At 39.8% G+C, this 18,040-nt stretch overlaps 1 protein-coding gene and 1 long non-coding RNA gene across 3 annotated transcripts in view; one reads left to right on the top strand and one right to left on the bottom strand.

Moving 5' to 3' along the window:
• ZPBP (zona pellucida binding protein) overlaps positions 1–18,040 on the bottom strand; it is a 34,925-nt gene that overhangs the window by 14,340 nt on the left and 2,545 nt on the right. Inside the window, exons 2-6 of one of the 2 annotated variants that reach the window (XM_083709685.1) lie at positions 10,925–10,987; positions 9,343–9,468; positions 4,553–4,702; positions 2,651–2,869; positions 549–625 (exon numbers count right to left, since the gene is read on the bottom strand). In XM_083709685.1, the coding sequence (XP_083565811.1) occupies positions 549–625; positions 2,651–2,869; positions 4,553–4,702; positions 9,343–9,468; positions 10,925–10,987 (635 nt within the window). The remainder of the gene's footprint in view (positions 1–548; positions 626–2,650; positions 2,870–4,552; positions 4,703–9,342; positions 9,469–10,924; positions 10,988–18,040) is intronic. The other variant, XM_083709686.1, reaches the window with a different exon arrangement.
• On the top strand, positions 15,124–17,423 carry LOC310830347. Its single transcript, XR_014557609.1, has 2 exons — positions 15,124–15,242; positions 15,577–17,423. It is a non-coding gene; the product is annotated as an uncharacterized lncRNA (long non-coding RNA).

The following is an 18,040-nucleotide window of genomic DNA, read 5'->3' as shown; positions in this document are numbered from 1 at the left end:
CAATAAAAGCCATGGAGAACATGCTGCAAGTAATTTCTTCCTCCTTCCATGAACATGCTTCCATTATGCATTCAAATCCATTGTGTGATGCTACTGTATAATGTGTGTCAACAACTGGCTTCTAAAACTACTTTTTGAGGGTGCAAGGACTTATTAGGAAATTTGGAACCATCTTCTCATAACCTTACAATGCAACAGCACAGCTAGATCAGACCAACATCTATCTAGTCCAGCACCCTGTTTTTTTACAGTGCCTGACTAGGTACCTTGGGAAATCTGATAAACAGAACACAAAGACTAAACACCACAGTTCCCAGAAACTTGCATTCAGAGGCCTACTGCCTTTTAACCCAGAGGCTCCACATAGCTAACAGTTGTTGACAAAGCTATCCTCCATGAATGCATCCCATCCCCCTTTGAAGTCATCAAAGCCAGGGGTCATCATTATTACCTTTTTAAACATTCCAATCCCTTTTTAAATGATGAAGAGTTAGAAACAATGGTAAACTTCTGCTGACTTTTATTTCTTTAAGGTGTATCTACACTACCTTTCGTAATCTTCTTGTGACGTCACATGCACTTTTCTGACACACACTTTTGCCTTTCTCTGTATCTAAAGAAGCAACTGTAAAATAATGTTCTGCTTTACAAGGGAAGCAACACACATTGCACAACATACAGCATTCATGTTTTCCAAGGTCATTAACTGCATCCATTTAAATGCAAACCTTTAAGTCACTTTTCTTAATAAATCTCAGGAATTTTATGAAGTTAAAAAATCTTTGTTGTTTATTTATTTATATACCACTTGATTGTTTTTTAAAAAGCCCTATTTCTTACTCAAGGGTCACCAACTGTTAGGGATTTTACAATTATATTCTTATACCCATACAACTGAAAAAGGATGTTGCTTTTTCAGGAGTGGAGAAATGTTTGGGCCCGACAGGCGAGTTCTTTCTCTCTCCCACCCTAGTGGGCCAACTATGACAGGTGAGTGAGATCACCCACCTGTCAATCATCTGGCATCATATCGCCACCGGTAATTGAGAGGTGGGTATTCTTGCCCACCCATCAAAGTTGGAGGTGGGAGAGGATACTGCTCGAACTGGACTGATGTGCAAGCCTATTTTCTGCAGCCACCAGGTATGGGGCAGGTGAGCATGGTTTTGAGAAAGCAGCCTAGAGGGCCATGTATGACCCACAGGGTGGTTTCCCATGCCTGCTGGAAAACATTTTGCACAAAAGTTAACACCTTAACTTACAACTTCAATGTGTTTTTGCACATTTCTAAGTCCCTTAACTCTCATCTTCATTGTTTTTAAGAAATACATATACATAGTCATACATTTCCTTCCACATACTTTTGATTAGGACTAAGCCCATTCTGATGTTAAATAGGTTAACTCTGCTCTAGCCCAGACATAGAGCTTAGAATGTTAAAAGCAGTGATAATGCAAAACTGTGGAGATGGATCTTGCTACGAAATTAAGACAGTGCTATCGTAAAAAATAAATCAATTGAAAGCCATACACCAATCCTGCAATGGCTTAAAAATGTGGAAAAACTGTGGGTGATATCCAACAGTCATACTCAGAATAGACCCACTGAAATCAATGCATTTAGTGCACTGATACCACCACCCTGTGTTATTGCTACTAAGAACTAAAATGCTGCCGTACAATAAAAATGACATACTAACATTACTCTTCAGTATCATGTCAGTAACATCATTCTCTGTTTCTCTGACCTTAAGCAACAACTCAATTTGCAACTCTATTTGTACCTTATTTGAGTGAAAGATTTCCGGTATATTCAGAAAATTGAAAGAGCACCCAACTATTTTCAGTGACAACACAGAGACTTTTTTTTAACATTTGAGTGTTGGAATAGTTTCAGGATTGGCATCCATTATGGTCTGTGATACAAGCTGCAATATTTTGCTACTAAAAAGTCTACATTTTGAAGAGCAACTAGATCACTATTATTTTAGTAGCCAAAGATTTGGTTTGGTTCACCCTAACCAACCTTAGCTAAGCCCTGGTTGAGGAAAACGTGTGTAGGCTCCTGGAGAGGAATTTGCAGCTGTTCTGCTCATCTTCTTTTTCTTGCGCTCTTTCCTTGCTAAACACAAGCTGTAACCAGGAACAAACCTTGATTATAGCTCATGGTTAGCGAGAAGAGAACTTACCCATGAGCCCCAAATCAGAAAACAGTTCCATGTGGTGTAACAACAATTAGGACTGAGGAGCAATATGGCTGCAAGCTCCTTTCTGGGTATGTGTGGACACACTAACCCACTGTTTGGAATAGTTTGGCTTGAGAAGCTGGCCATTATGGGTCAATAAATGAGAAAGTGGTTTTTAAAAGCTGATTAAAAAATTTGTTCCAAAGAAACAACTGAAATCTCAAACAGTATGTTCTGATTCACAAAATATTTTAAAATAATCCAATCAATTAACAAAACGGGAAAGTTACCAAAAATGCAGTATCAACTGTGCATTCAAATGTTACTTATTATATACACTTTTCAGACAGCATTTGTACAAATAGTGCCTTTCCATGTATCTGGCTGATGGCAGTAAAACATTTTTAATACATGTATCACAACATTTTTTATCCAAGCAATTCTTCAAAAGGCAACAAATTTTACCTGTAAAAGTGAAGAAGATTTCATTTTGCATTCCAGCTCTCTGCATTTTTACATGATGGCATTCTGATTTGCGTAATGCAACCTCACAGGATAGCTCAACGACAAGCTTGGTCAGTATCTGAAGCAACTTCTTCTCAAATGAAGTGTTATAGATACTGTTGCAGGGAGCTGCATGATATCGTGCTGTAAACTCATAGTAAAAGTTAGGGTCAGAGTAAGCTGCAGAAGAAAAACACAAGATTAACATTTCAGCTTTCCCTTTTTATCGATGGTATTATAAAATTATTTGAGTTACATTTTGAACTGTTGATTAACAAACACATGCTTTTATTATACACCTTTTTGTTTTCACGGAGGCTTGGAAAATGCCATCCAAGCAAAAGATTACACCAAAGATCCAAACTACAACAGGCACAACCAAGTGGTTAGGCCGTGTGGGTTATTATTTTTCTTATGAACATCAAATTGCTTTTGAAACTTCCCCTAGTTTCAAAAGAAGTTTAGCAGCAGCATAAAGGCTGCTCTTCAAGAAACACAAATCCAAAGATTTCTTCATCATCCAGAGTTCATGCAGTTCTTCCTATCCAGGCCTACATTACAACTCAATCTCCCAATCTGTTTTGATAAGTCAAGAGAGTTTGGGACTAGAAGTGGAAAGCCGAAATCCCTGTTTACTTACAAAGTACACTGGATGACCTAGAGTCAGTTATGACCTGTCAACCTATCCTCCCTCACAGGGTAGTTGGGGGGAAGGACCAGGAAAGACCATGTATGTCACTTCGATTCCTTTGGTGGAAGGGGAGGATCTAAATGTAATGATAATTGAAGGGAAATGGTACATAAGAATATCTCAGAGACAACTTGTTTTAAAAATGAAGAGAATACAAAAGAATGATTGGTTTCACAAAACAAAAAAGAGTGAAACAGAAGCAGTCAGATGCATCTGTTTAGAATGTTTTATTGGAACTGTAATTGTAATTTCAACCACCTTTTGAAAATACCTCTGTACTGAGCAGTCCAACAGACACAGTGCAATGGATATAATGCCTGACTCAGCATGCCCATGATTACAGGCGTTGGTTCTAAGCTGTGTTTCTCATGAGCACAGCAGATCAGAAATGTTCCACCGTGCTCAGATTTCTGCTGACAGGTGGCTTCTACACCTATGCACGCTCTGGGTCAGATGCCAATTGCACCACAGGGCTGCTCAGCTGCTATAGAGAGCCACAATAATATAAGATCTGCCCAATTCAATTCCTTTCACTCCAATTCATAGAAAAGTATGAAATAGTAAGTTTAGAAGGAAGCAGCAGCAGCAAAACTTTAATTCAAGAAAATAACCAGATCTCTAGGAAGTGCTGACTATAGCAGGGATGGGGACCCCTACAGAACTCCCGTCATCCCTGATCAATGGCTAAGTTGGCTTGCGCAAATGGGAGCTGGGAGTCCACAGCAAAGGAAAAAAGCCCCCCCCCCCTGCATTCCTAATCAATAAAACATGAACTTCATTTCAGTTGCTTAAAAGTTAGGAAAACTAGGAATTCAGGTATCTGGAATATGCTCCCTGTCAACTCAAAAGTCAGAGAGTGCTTCCTGGGGACAGCAACAAAGGCCTTTGCAGACACCATGACGCCCATGGCACCAGGTTGGTAACCCCCAACTTCTGATTGAGAAGACTAAAGAAAATCTGTTTGGGATATACCACGTGTTATCTATCAATGAGAATCAAATGTAAATGGTTTTGATTTTGCTCATTAAGGGTGAAATGCAGAAGACATTGAAGCACATCACCAAACTCAACTCGGATTTTTAACTATGCACTGATTTTCCCTCATAATTCCAACAAATCCACTACTATTTTTAAAAGGAAAAATGGTTCAGAAATGAAGGTGAATTTCTTACCATAAATGATATATTTGATTAAATAGCTTTTTTCATCTTGTTCAATGGTTGGCTTAAAAACAAGAGAACATGTGTAGACTCCACTGAACTCATTTTTGAAGTGTCGGAATAGCAAAGTTCCTGTTGGTGTTATTTTCACAGTCTGATTTTCTATTTCAAAAAATGTAACAAATTTAGTTTTACTTCATACCGCAACCTTTCCATATTTATTCCAAGGCTAACTACATCCTCATGGATAGTAAAATTATGCATGAACAAGTGATTACACTTTAAGGTCCCAATATCTCACAAATATGTATAGATTTCTGTGAATATTGCTTTTTCTATGGGACTCATTAGTTTTCAAGAATAAAGATTAAACTGGCCACACACATTCCTAACTCAGTGAGGCTATACCTCATACCCCACCCAAAAAGGTATTTCCACAACAGCTTAACACACATACACTATTTTTCTAGGGATACCCAGAAAACGCACTGAGAATATTGTTGAAGAAAATGCAATTACAAATTAAGGAAGGTCGATTTGGAATTCCAAATTTGGAATTATACCATCATGCTTATTTATTGACAAGTATCAAACACTGGAGACCTGCTGACGGTTGTAATCTCCTAAGATGGGCAAGGTTGGAGTATAAATATATAACACCTTTAGTTGGGTGGACAATATTACAATCAAAATATTTGAAAGTTCCAACAAATCTTGAAACAATTAAGCCAGTTAGAAAGATTTGGAATATATTCGCTAATAAAAAATAAATTTGATTCATTTGCTAAACCTACTCTGTGAGAAAATCCTATTTTAATAATTGGAAAAAAGATGGTAATGTGGAAAAACTGGATGATAGCAGGTGTATTGACCCTGGACCAACTGATAGATGAGGAAGACGAATTTTGTACGTACGATGCTCTGAGAGAAAAACACCATCAGCCAGAGGTGGCCCAATGGCAATACTTGCAGCTACAACATCTTTTAGTAACTTTGTTTGGTCCAGCAGCCTTCATAGCATCTGAGACACCTGAATTTTTGGTGCAAATGGAAATTCATTTGAAACTAAAAAGTCAGTGATTACTTTTTAGAGATATTAATTATGAACAAATATGTTTCATACGAAGAGCTTAAGAAATGATTGAAATTAAGAATTGGAATGTTCACTATTACCTAGACAATGGGAAAATGTATTGGCTTTGGTATCAGATGTATCAGTGGGTCTTAAATTAAGATTTACACAACATAAACTACTACATAGAATCTATTGAACACCCTGACACTTGTATAAGAAAGGCCTATCAAATGTTTCTTTGAAACATATGTGTAATGGGTGTTAGGGGTTACTTGTGCGTAACCTTACTTCAGTTCAGTTAGCTTGCTTGCCCCAACCATGCCCAGAGTCGGAGCTCGCCCTCCGTGACCTGTTAGTCACTTGCAGAATCCGAGAGTGGGCGTCTCTTGAACCTCTTCCAGCATAAAAGCTGTTTGACCCCGTCTCCTCCTATGTTCTCTGCGCGGAACGCGTCTGCGCAAGTAAGGGGAAGGCAGGGGCGTCCCAGCGCTCTCTCCACTATCGTCGGGGGAAGGGTCTTGGAGCCCTGTCACCAATTCCTCCATCTCCCTCTCTTCTCTATGGGTGTTACGTTGAAATCCTTCCCCCCTGCTCGTCCCCTCTCCGGCATCGCTGGGTGGCCCTGCCTCCGTCTCTCGTTCTGATGGCAGTTCCCTGACAATATGCTTTTACTATATCCCACACTTACTAAGTTTTGGGAAAATGTGCTGGACTATATAAACAAGACACTATGGGAAAATGTAAGATTTTCAGAGGTGCTCTTATATACCCATTGTGTCGAAATTGACAACAGAACAGCAAAAATGGATCCTACGCACCCTAATGGTGGCCAAGAGACTGGTACTGATGAAATGAAAGAATATGATTCCCCTTAATCAAGGACAACATGACAACATTGGCAACATATGAACAGGCAGCTTATAGACACAGACTTTCTTTGGATAAATACAATGAAATCTGGAATGAGTTTACACAGAATATATTAGGTTGCTGACAATTATATGTACATTAGGATAATAAGAATATACACATTTGAATATTAATGTATGGTAATGTAAGAGTATTATTTCTTTTTTTTATTCTCACTTTTTTCTCACTCTATCTTTTTATAATTGAAATTATCTTAATAAAATGTTAAATAAAAAATAAAGATAAAAAAATCAATTTAATAACCCCCTTGGCAGGGGGTTGGACTCGATGGCCCTTGTGGTCTCTTCCAACTCTATGATTCTATGATTCTATAAAATAAAAATAAATAAAATAAAATTAAAAAAAATAAAAATAAAAATAAATAAATAAAATAAATAAATAAAAAAGATAAAAAATGAAAATGAATATTGTGGGGACACAATAGGCAGACAGTACGTTACCATGTTCAAATAAACACAATAGAGCTAATAGACATCCTTTCACTCATGACATTCTCCCAGGATGCCTCTCCAAGAATACTGAGCTGAGATTTCTGCCCAGAAAGTATCATTGTTCCGATTTATTGGACAATCCTATATTATTAGAACATTGATAAGCCCTCTCAAGGAAGTGTAGGTTCAAACTGTCCTGTATCCCACTGGATGAAGAACTGAAAGAACTCAAACTCAGATTACAATTTCTACTAAAACCTTCAATATTCAAATTGGTACAATACAAAGTAGAATTTGAAGGTCCAGCACATACAACCCATAGCTAAGCAAGCAGAGATGCTGATCCAACAAGAGTCACAGCCACTTTAATCCCATTATATGGGACTGGGGTGGGCAGAACTTAGCATGGAAATCAAGACATTCTGACATGACCATTTAATTCCTATGAGGAATCTAAGTCAGTACTATGCAGCTGCAGATTGCAATGAACATTTGAGCACAGGTCTTTCAGGAGGAAGTATGGGACAAAGGAAAACAAACAAACAAACAAACAAACAAACAAACAAACAAGCTGTTTTAGTTGCAAAACTTTTAGTAGTAATTATTGGAATATCAAGAAGGTTCTGTTTGGCCTAAAGGGAGAGCAGAAAATAAGTTCAAGGGCAAGCTTAAAGAAAGATCAGTCAAAACTATTGTACAATAATTATTTTTTTAATCCATGTGAATACAGTCATGATCTCTGACACATTAAGGTTGCTTTAGGCCTCAGTCTCTTGGGAGAAGGAAAATCCAAAAAGAAGCAAAGCCTCCGCCTTGAAATTCCAGACACAACTAAAGCATATTTAAAAATTGCTTTTGCAATTCCACCATTAGAAATCATTAGAATTGCACATATTCTGTACAAGAAAGGCTTTTGAGAGTCCAAATTACTGAATGAAACTTTTTATACACCAATTCACTGCCATTATTGGCTACTGGGTTTTTTTATTTTCAAATAAATCTCAAGCAAATGAAACTGTCGTGTTGTTGGCATCCATCTGTCTGGGGAGGAGTGCACCTTTGCAGGTGAGGTCAAGCTGTTGGGAGATTGCAGCACCTGCTGTAGCTGTAGAGAGTGATGCAGGAGAGACATGTTTTGCTGCAGCTGGGGTAGAGGAAGGCATCCAGTTGTGCTGTTGCAGATGCACCATGGCATTTCTTCTCTCTATGCTCCACCAGTGCTCATTTCTCCTCTGGTCACTGCTATGGTCCACAACTTGACTGTCTACGGGTACTGCAGTCCTCTGCAAGGGATTTCCACATGGCAGGATTGATGTTGCCAGGCTTCATGCCAAGTTTGCAGACATCTTTGTAACTCAAGAGTTGGTTTGCCAATGGGCCTGGGGCCAGCTCACCAAAAGCATGTCCTTGGGGGATCCCGCCATCTTGCATCCTGTGGACATGACCAAGCCAGCGGAGATGTCACTGAGAGAGGAGTGTAAACATGCTCAGAATTTGGGTTTGGGAAAGCACATCTTTGTTTGGAATTCTGTCCTGCCTTGTGACACCCAAAATCCTCCTGACGCAGCGCATGTGGAAGGCATTGAGGCATCACTCCTGAAAGTTTTAAGTTGTCCACAACTCACTTCCATAAAGCAATGTGCTCAACACCTTGATAAAGCCTGGTAGACCTTCATCTTAGTATTGAACATTAGCATCACATTTTCCCATACCCTTTCGGAGAAGCCAGCCACTGCCTTGCCAATCCAGCTCAGCCAATACAATTCACTTATGCAACTCCATTGCTAAGGGCAGAAGAATCCAATTCAGTCTTCACTCTGAAGTAGGTCAGTTCAAGTTTATTAATAGTCTACAGACCTTCAAATTCCAAAACATTATATTTGATTCCATACAATGGAAAAATGCAAAGAATAATTCACTTTTCATTGGTAAGAATGTACACAAGATGAAAAAAAAAACCAACTAGCACCCCCATCAATTATGTAAAAGCTGCTAGCCAGATGTCAAGCCTTCCCTAGAACAAGCAGCTAAAGGTGTGTGCTTGGGAGCAGCAAACCTTTCAAGCAAAAACAACAAAATTGACAGAACCACCTCAAGTTTAGAATCTACCCCTAAAATTCACTGTTAGACCCCAGACAGAATTTAACCAGAATTTATCTCTTTTCGGGGGGGGGGGGGATTACTGAAACACTGAGTTCTTTTTCCAAGCGGGGGCAGGGTGTGTGTGGGTGGTGTCATTTTACCTCAATTCTAAGCAATTAGAGAGGTTTGGATACAGAGTAGCATGGCTCAGTCACATCTCACTAAACAGTTTAGTACAACATCCAAATGCAGCCAGCTGGACTTAAAAGAGTAAGAAACCTTACCTGTAACCAGGTCACCTCCAGGTCCATGCCACTGAAATATTGGATCGATCAATTCTGAATTTCTCAGGCGCTTTGTTACACATAAAATACGTGGACTGTTATGATTCAACCTGACGTATACTTTGACTGAAAATACAGTATAATTTAATCATCAATTGTAGGCAAAGCAAAGTACATCAAAAGTTCAATGGAACTCTACTAATAAAAACAAGGTTATGCTTTAAACAGAAAAGTATTTTGATTGCAAGATTAATTCTCAAGCCGTACGTTGCATCTTCACCTTTTCTTGTGCATTCTGCTCCATATTTAGAAGGTGCCAACCCTGGTGTCCTTTTTTTTTTGCCATGTCCCCAGGATCCTCAGAACCTCAAATAGTCTCTTGACCTCAGAGACTGCCTGGTGAAACCCTTACTCCAAGGGCTAGGAGATGACTTTTTCTCACAAGAACCCCTTTTTTGTTTTTATTTCCTAGGTGTATGGCTTTTCTCCCTGCACCCACATCTAAACGTCCATAGCATAGTAGTTCCATTCACCAGCCCATGCTATTCTGCAATATTCCCTTACTCCCAGAATCAGTCTCTTTCCTTTCTGGTTCTAATTGCAGCCTGTCTATTTTATTTCTACCTTCCTGGTCTTGTCCTTTCCCCTCTTCTAGCATCTGTTCCCTTCCACTCATGGCTCCTGTATCCTCCTGGCACTTAAGATACAAACACATAGGCAGCTCTCCTACAAACTCAGAACTGTTTGAACATGCTTAATGGCACATGCTAAAAAGCCAACTGGATCCAGTCCTACATACCCTCAACAAAGATAAAACCAAGACTTTCTAAATCATATAATAATAATAATAATAATAATAATAATAATAATATATTATTTATACCCCACCCTCCCCAGCCAAGGCCGGGCTCAGAGCGGCTTACAAGCAATAATAAAAACAAGATGAATGGTTACAACTTAAAAACAAAAAGAAAATACATTAAAATAATGGAACATTAAAATATTAAAATGTAGCCTCATCGCAGGAGGAGAAGGAAAAGAAAGGGGGGAAAAAGAGAGAGAGAGGGAGGGAAGTAGACACAAGTAGCAGTAAAAAAATGTGTACACGTTAAAGGGGAAACAGGGAAAATCTGGTAATTGTTCTGTCAAAATATGAAGTCACGTGTACAACTTCAAACACCTTTTTATATCATTCCATATTGCTTTGGCCACCTATCAAATGAAAGCAGCACTGTTCAAGAATATGCTTTTGACGCTCCCTCCTTCTAAGTTTTAATGTAGTTAAATACTATTTTTAAAAATTTAGAATTATTTTCGGCAAGTATATTATTCTGCAATAGTTAATACCACTCTAACATGGCAATCTTATGCATGTCTACTCAGACATGAGTCCCACTGAGTTCAATGGGCTTCCTCCCAAGTTAGATGTTTAGGATGGCAGTCTTAGTGTCACAGAATAATCATATAAATAGTATAACTGACCTTAAAGAAAACAGTATTTTAAAATCCAGCCATAACATTTTCATTGTTCAAAAGACTTCAAAAGATTAACATGAATGAATTAAAAATATTTACTTTATACCTGGTAAATTGGTTGATCCTACAACTTTCAATGTACTAGAATCTGTACTGGCCGAAGTATGAACTGTCAAAACAGAATTTTTTAAAGTTAGCATAAAAATTCAAGCTTCTTAGGAATAAAAAAAAGCCCGAGCTTCCCCCGACCCCAGCCCCCAGAACAGGCAACTCTCCGCAAGCCGCGGGAGCCCAGCATAGGGCTCCGGCGCCTTGCGGAGAGCCGCGCAAAATCTGGGCACGCTGAGCGCAGCGCGCCCAGCCTTCGGCATGCAGCCAACTCTCTGCAAGCCGCAGGAGCCCAGCACGGGCTCCCATGGCTTGCAGAGATCTGCGCGAAGCCTGGAGAACAAGAGGGGTGGGTGCGCACCGACCCCTCTCGCTCTCCAGGCTTCAGCAAATGCCTGCATTCGCCCCACAGGACACACACACATTTCCCCTTCATTTTTGGAGGGGAAATAGTGCGTCCTATGGGGCGAAAAATACGGTATAATTAGGCAGTGACTGTAACAAGAGACATGATAATAAATCATAGGTTATGAAGCAGTGGTCAAGGACCATGGTGGCCCATCCCCCTCCCTTCCCACCTGTCACTTGCTGGCTTTGGAGAAGAACCGACCTTGAATTATGCCAGAGCTACCCATCACATCAAAACTCCAACACAGCCTCAGTGCAGTGCTGTGGATAGAATTTCAGGTGTGGATGCTACTGCTGGGATCAAATTCACGCACTTTTGGTGTCACTCATTCAATTTCAGACTAAGTAACCATACAGAATGCAATGTAATGATTCCCTTGAAAAGCCCTTTGAGCTCCTTGGAAGGGCAGCATACAAGAACAATTTTTAAAAGTCTGAGAGATTTACTAGAAGAGCTGCTGCAGATGGCAAACACATAATAATGATCATTCTATGGTAACCTCCCTTTTATTCCTTTCTTTATCTGCATTTGGAAAGCGGATGGATCTTCTTTTAAAAAGTACAGTTGTACCTTGGTTGTTGAACACCTTGCGACTCAAATGTTTTGGCTCCCAAACACCGCAAACCCGGAAGTGAGTGTTCCAGTTTGTGAATGTTCTTTGGAACCCGAACATCGAACACAGCTTCCGCTTGAGTGCAGGAAACTCCTGCAGCCAATCAGAAGCTGCACCTTGGTTTTTGAACATTTTCAGAAGTTGAACGGATTTCCCAAACAGATTCCATTTGAAAAGCAAGGTGCAACTGTACTTTAAACATATTCTATATTCAGTAAATAAATTTCCTATTGCAAAGTGCAAGATGCTCTCAGCAAAACTACCAAAGCTCCTGATTTTACAAGCGTCAAACATGAAGAGATCTGATCTAGCTAAAGAAAAGGTTTGCAATTATGGATAAACTCTGAAATTAACAGGAAATCCCATATGGCCTTTGGCACAATAGGCTTGTGTGCTTAACTATGTGTTAAGCCCAGACTAATCATTGGTTTGTCATGGTTTATCTACTAGTTAATATATTAATGTGAAAGATACCGCTTTATTTCTTTTTTCTAAAACTCTGCTATGTTTATATTAAAATAGATCTTTGGTACTGAATATTCAACACATTGAAGATTTCACAGCACTTACTGAATCACAAATCCGTATTATTGAGACAGCAAACTTTAATAAATGGATTAATAAATAAGACCCTTGTATTAATGTTTCTGGAATAGAAATTTTAAATCTAATTAATATAATTATTTGTATATTTCCTTGGGTGTTATTTACAGGAGAGAATTATAGCGGTGATATAAATATTTAACAAGCAACTAGTTACATGGGAATAAGCCAACTGAGCTTAATAGGATTTATGAGTAGATGTGTTTATAGGGACTGCACCATAAAGGGCAGGGGGCTAAACAAGCAAAACATCAAAACACTTTTAGAACTCTATCATTTCAGTAGTGATTTCTTCTAAGCCTAGGCCCACAAAACTTCAACAAGTTCTTACATCTTGGAAGTTTTAATCTAATTGCTACCAGAGGCAATGTGATCCCATCTGATAAAATTAACTTAAGGTAAAGGGACCACTGACCATTAGGTCCAATCATGCCTGACCCTGGGGTTGCGGCACTCATCTCGCTTTATTGGCCGAGGGAGCTGGCGTACAGCTTCCAGCATAACTAAGTGAACCAGAGCAGTGCACGGAAACGCTGTTTACCTTCCCGCCGGAGCGGTACCTATTTATCTACTTGCACTTTGACGTGCTTTCGAACTGCTAGGCTGGCAGGAGCTGGGACCGAGCAATGGGAGCTCACCCCGTCGTGGGGATTCAAACCACCGACCTTCTGATCAGCAAGTCCTAGACTCAGTGGTTTAACCCACAGCGCCACCCGCGTCCATAAAATTAACTTAATTTGTCCTAAAAACTTCTGGATCCATTAAATATAAAATTTAGTGTTTGTTAAACAACGAACAGGTAAAGGTAAAGGGACCCCTGAACATTAGGTCCAGTCATGGCCGACTCTGGGGTTGCGGCGCTCATCTCGCTTTATTGGCCGGGGGAGCCGGCGTACAGCTTCCGGGTCATGTGGCCAGCATGACTAAGCCACTTCTGGAGAACCAGAGCAGTGCACGGAAACGCCGTTTACCTTCCCGCCGGAGTGGTACCTATTTATCTACTTGCACTTATAATAACAAATATAAACAACAAATAACATCATATAATTATATTATATAAACAACAAATAACATCAGTCCAAATATGAAAAGTGGTTTGGGGGTTTTTATTTTGAGCAACATGCCTGTGCTTTCCCAGCATCCTGAGCTTGATCTATTATTCAAGCTACTTTCATCCCATCTGTTCAATATTTCTAAGTTTTTAGTTTCAGATTTTCTGAACAGAAAAAACATGCAGTAGCTAGAGCCACAAGATGGAGCACTTTAACTGCTAATACAAAATACTAGTAGTATAAATAAAAAAACTGATATATAGAGTATACATCAAACTTCTTTGAGCATGTTTTCAGTACACACCGTCTATTTATTTATAAATGTACTGATAAAAAAGCTCGGTAATACACCAACATTATGCATATATGTTTATTTTTAAACATTATGTTATTTTTTAAAATTCTACAAAAAAATCATTAAATCTAAGTTCAGAAACAGTATAAAAGACTGAAAACCAAAACAAAACCAGTTCTTTAAAATTTAGAACATTTTCCTTGAGAAAAGAAATATGATTAGAAAGTTCTTATGACAATACTCAAGGAAAAATATATTAGAAAAGTGTTGTAATGTGTTTTTGAAACCACTTTGAATATACAGACATTTTGAATAGATCTTACACTTTCTCTCTAGAAATACCAATATGCTTGTTATATTTATTCACGGTCTACAGTACACAGTGGTGCCCCGCAAGACGAATGCCTCGCAAGACGGAAAACCCGCTAGACGAAAGGGTTTTCCGTTTTGGAGGTGCTTCGCAAAACAAATTTCCTATGGGCTTGCTTCGCAAGACAAAAATGTATTGCGAGTTCCTGCGGGGTTTTTTTCCTCCCCCCCCCTTTCCCCAAGCCGCTAAGCCGCTTAACAGCTGATCCGCTAAGCCGCTTAACAGCTGATCCGCTAAGCCGCTTAACAGCTGATCCGCTGATCCGCTAAGAGCACTAATCCGCTAATGGGCTTGCTTCGCAAGACGAAAAAACCGCAAGACGAAGAGACTCGCGGAACGGATTCTTTTCGTCTTGCGAGACACCACTGTACTACTTACTGACCTGGCTCACATGTAATGCTAAGATAAACCATGGTTTACAACTAGCGGCTTCTCTGGAGGAGATAAATGATAAGCCTGGGTTCAGGTGACAGGTAAGACAAACCATGACTTACCTGACAGCAATACAGCATGACTAGTGGAACACACTGGCTGCAATCTGTTCTCTGGGAACCTGTACGTCTGTGGGAAGTCATGGTTTGGCTTAGTGTATGTGTGAACTGAGCCACAGTACAGTATAGCACATGATATAAGGCAGTAATTATAGAATCATAGAGTTGGAAGAGACCACAAGGGCCATCGAGTCCAACCTCCTGCCAAGCAGGAAACACCATCAGAGCACTCCTGACATATGGTTGTCAAGCCTCTGCTTAAAGACCTCCAAAGAAGGAGACTCCACCACACTCCTTGGCAGCTAATTCCACTGTTGAACAGCTCTTACTGTCAGGAAGTTCTTCCTAACAGTTCCTAATTGTCAGAGGGATTTCAAACCTGATGCATGATTTTAAACTAAACTTAAAACAATCCAGGTGACCGTGTGTAAGAAAGTATTTCTTATAAGTTTTTCTTTATTTGAGTGTATATAGCAATATAAGGTAGAGCAGTGTTTTTCAACCACTGTTCCGCGGCACACTAGTGTGCCACGAGATGTTGCCTGGTGTGCCGTGGGAAAAATTGAAAAATGCAAAAGATTTAAAAAAAAAGTATTTTATAATTTTTAATATTTCTGTTTACTTACTATTTCATAATAAAGTAATTATAAAATACTTTCTTTGTGTTTATTTGATTCCTATTCAAGAGAATTACTTTATATATAGTCAATATAGGCACAGAGTTAATTTTTTTAACATTTTCTAATGGTGGTGTGCCTCGTGATTTTTTTCATGAAACAAGTGTGCCTTTGCCCAAAAAAGGTTGAAAAACACTGAGGTAGAGGAAAACAAGGACTGACTGATTTGATTTGGGTAGTTTGGGAAGGGAAGCAGCTATAGCTCAATGTTTCCCAGTTACTTTGTAACATCTGCAAAAAGTTTCTGTAAGCTCAATTACTTAGAAGAAAAGCAGAGTTAACGTGGCAGGGAATTGTTATACCTGACATAAAGATATATTGAATGTATATGTTGTTCATGAAGGTGTCAGTCAGGATATTTATAAATTTACTTAAATTTCTGTACAACTCTTCAATTGAAGATCACAGATGGTTCATAAATTAAAAAACAAAATGAGAAATACACAATAAAACAAAAGCAAATCAATAACCCACTTCCCATGGTTGTAGGATGTTATTCAGCCAAAGGCCTGGTTATAGAGAAACATTTTCACATGGCTTCTAGATATACTGGTATGTAATGAAGGCCTACCAGTCAAGCTTCCCATTTACAATTACATTATTTGATTATGCAGGGATTTCCAAACTATGGGAACAAACGGGCACATTTTACATTTTAAGTAAGTGTCATGACACTAGTCCCAACATTAGAAAGAGTGCAACAGCCCACTGCTAACATAAGTCAGCTATGTCCTGCTGGTTCTGATTGTCGAGATCACTCCTTATTGATGTTTTCCACACACAATGATGCTGTTATCTAATAATAGGAAGGGAAAATATACCTAGTGGCCACACCATGCTTTCTTGTACATATGTGAACAGTACATACACAGACAATACACACACATACTTCTCTTTTTTGCTCTGCCCAAGAGAGAACAACATCCCGTTCAGAAAAGTCCATCAAAAGAGTAAAGGAACTACCTGCCAAAAGCTTCACATGGCTAGTGGGCAACAATGCTGAGCAAGTAAGGCTATCCCTATAATGCCCCCCAGTGGAAAATAGGACCTTTGTGGGGAAGAGGAAGTGCCTGCCAGAAGCTCCATATGGCTGGTGGGCAACAACAGCTGAGTGATTATAGATGTCCCCCAGTTGCCCTGAAAGGCTTCCGCCATGGCACCTGCAGGCACTGGTTTGGGACTTCCAGTTCAGGCCAATTGAGAGTCTCTTTGAAGTCTTTGGATGATATAAATGTAAAATTTTTAAAAAAAATAATACACCCACTATGTCCCTTGTCCGTCTATTCAGCAGGAAGAACCTTGCGGACATAGCTGAAACCCATTGCCGGCACATAAGGATGTTTGACTCAGGACCTGGTACAGTTTTATTTACTAGAATAAAGTTTTACCCCACGTAACATGTAGGAGTTTCTGGGTTGTGAGCTCTATGGGTGCAGCAGCACAGGCATGACCAGTGTTTGTAGGCAGGAAAATTTGCCCTACATGTAGGGCAAGAGGAATTAACTGGCAGTCCTCCAGATGTTGTTGGGCTCCCAATACCCACTAGCCTCAGCTAGCATGGCCAATGGGCAGGGCAAAGGGAGCTATACTATAGCCCAACAGCACCTGGAAGGCCACAGGTTAATCAGCCACTGACAGAAATACCGTTTTTTCCCGTGTGTAAGATGATGCTTTTTGCTTAAAAAAATTAGGCAAAAATTGGGTGTCGTCTTATACACAAATAGCGAATGCAGAGGGAGGGATGTGCGATTAACGGCAGCATCAAGCAGGAGATTGGCAGCAGCAATTGGCGGCTGCGGCCAGGCCTGCTGGCAATTGGTTGTGGCAATTGGGCAGGCGATTGGCAGCTGCGGCAAGTGGGCTGTTGGTGGCGGCAAGCAGGCAATTGGTTGCTGCAGCGAGTTGTGCAATTGAGAGTGGCAAGCGATCAGCAGTGGCAGGCAGGCAGGTGAACGATTGGCAGAAGTGACCTCCCCCACCCCCCACCCCCAAAGCTAAACAACTTAATTTCGGGTTAAAAAAAAAGGGGTCATCTTATACACAGAAAAATACGGTATGTGGGGGGATGAGCTCTTAGGCAACTATTTACAAAAAGGCAGCAGTCTACTTGTCCTGATAACCATAAACCAGGCAAGGAAATCACAGAATTAATGAGTTGGGAGTCACCTACTAGTCCAACCCGCTATCAGTGCAGGATATGCAATCCAAGATTGTATTATTATTATTACTATTATTATTATTTTACTTGTCCATATGACTGGGTTGCCGAAGCCTGACAGATGCCTGTTGAATCTCTGTTCAAATATTTTAAAACTTTCAGGAGAGGTAACCACCTCATGCAGCAGTTTCACTGTCAAGCAGCTCTTACCTTTAAGTTCCTTCTAATCTTTAGCCAAAATCTACTTCCCTGCAATTTCCACCTATTCTATTCTATTCCTATGCAAAAGCCTTTGACTGTGTCGACCACAGCAAACTATGGCAAGTTCTTAAAGAAATGGGAGTGCCTGATCACCTCCTCTGTCTCCTGAGAAATCTCTATGTGGGACAAGAAGCCACAGTTAGAACTGGATATGGAACAACGGATTGGTTCAAAATTGGGAAAGG

The sequence above is a fragment of the Podarcis gaigeae genome, assembly GCF_964106915.1.
Source record: "Podarcis gaigeae genome assembly, chromosome: 13".
NCBI classification, from domain to species: Eukaryota; Metazoa; Chordata; class Lepidosauria; order Squamata; family Lacertidae; genus Podarcis; species Podarcis gaigeae.
This window is presented reverse-complemented; position numbering and strand designations above follow the sequence as displayed.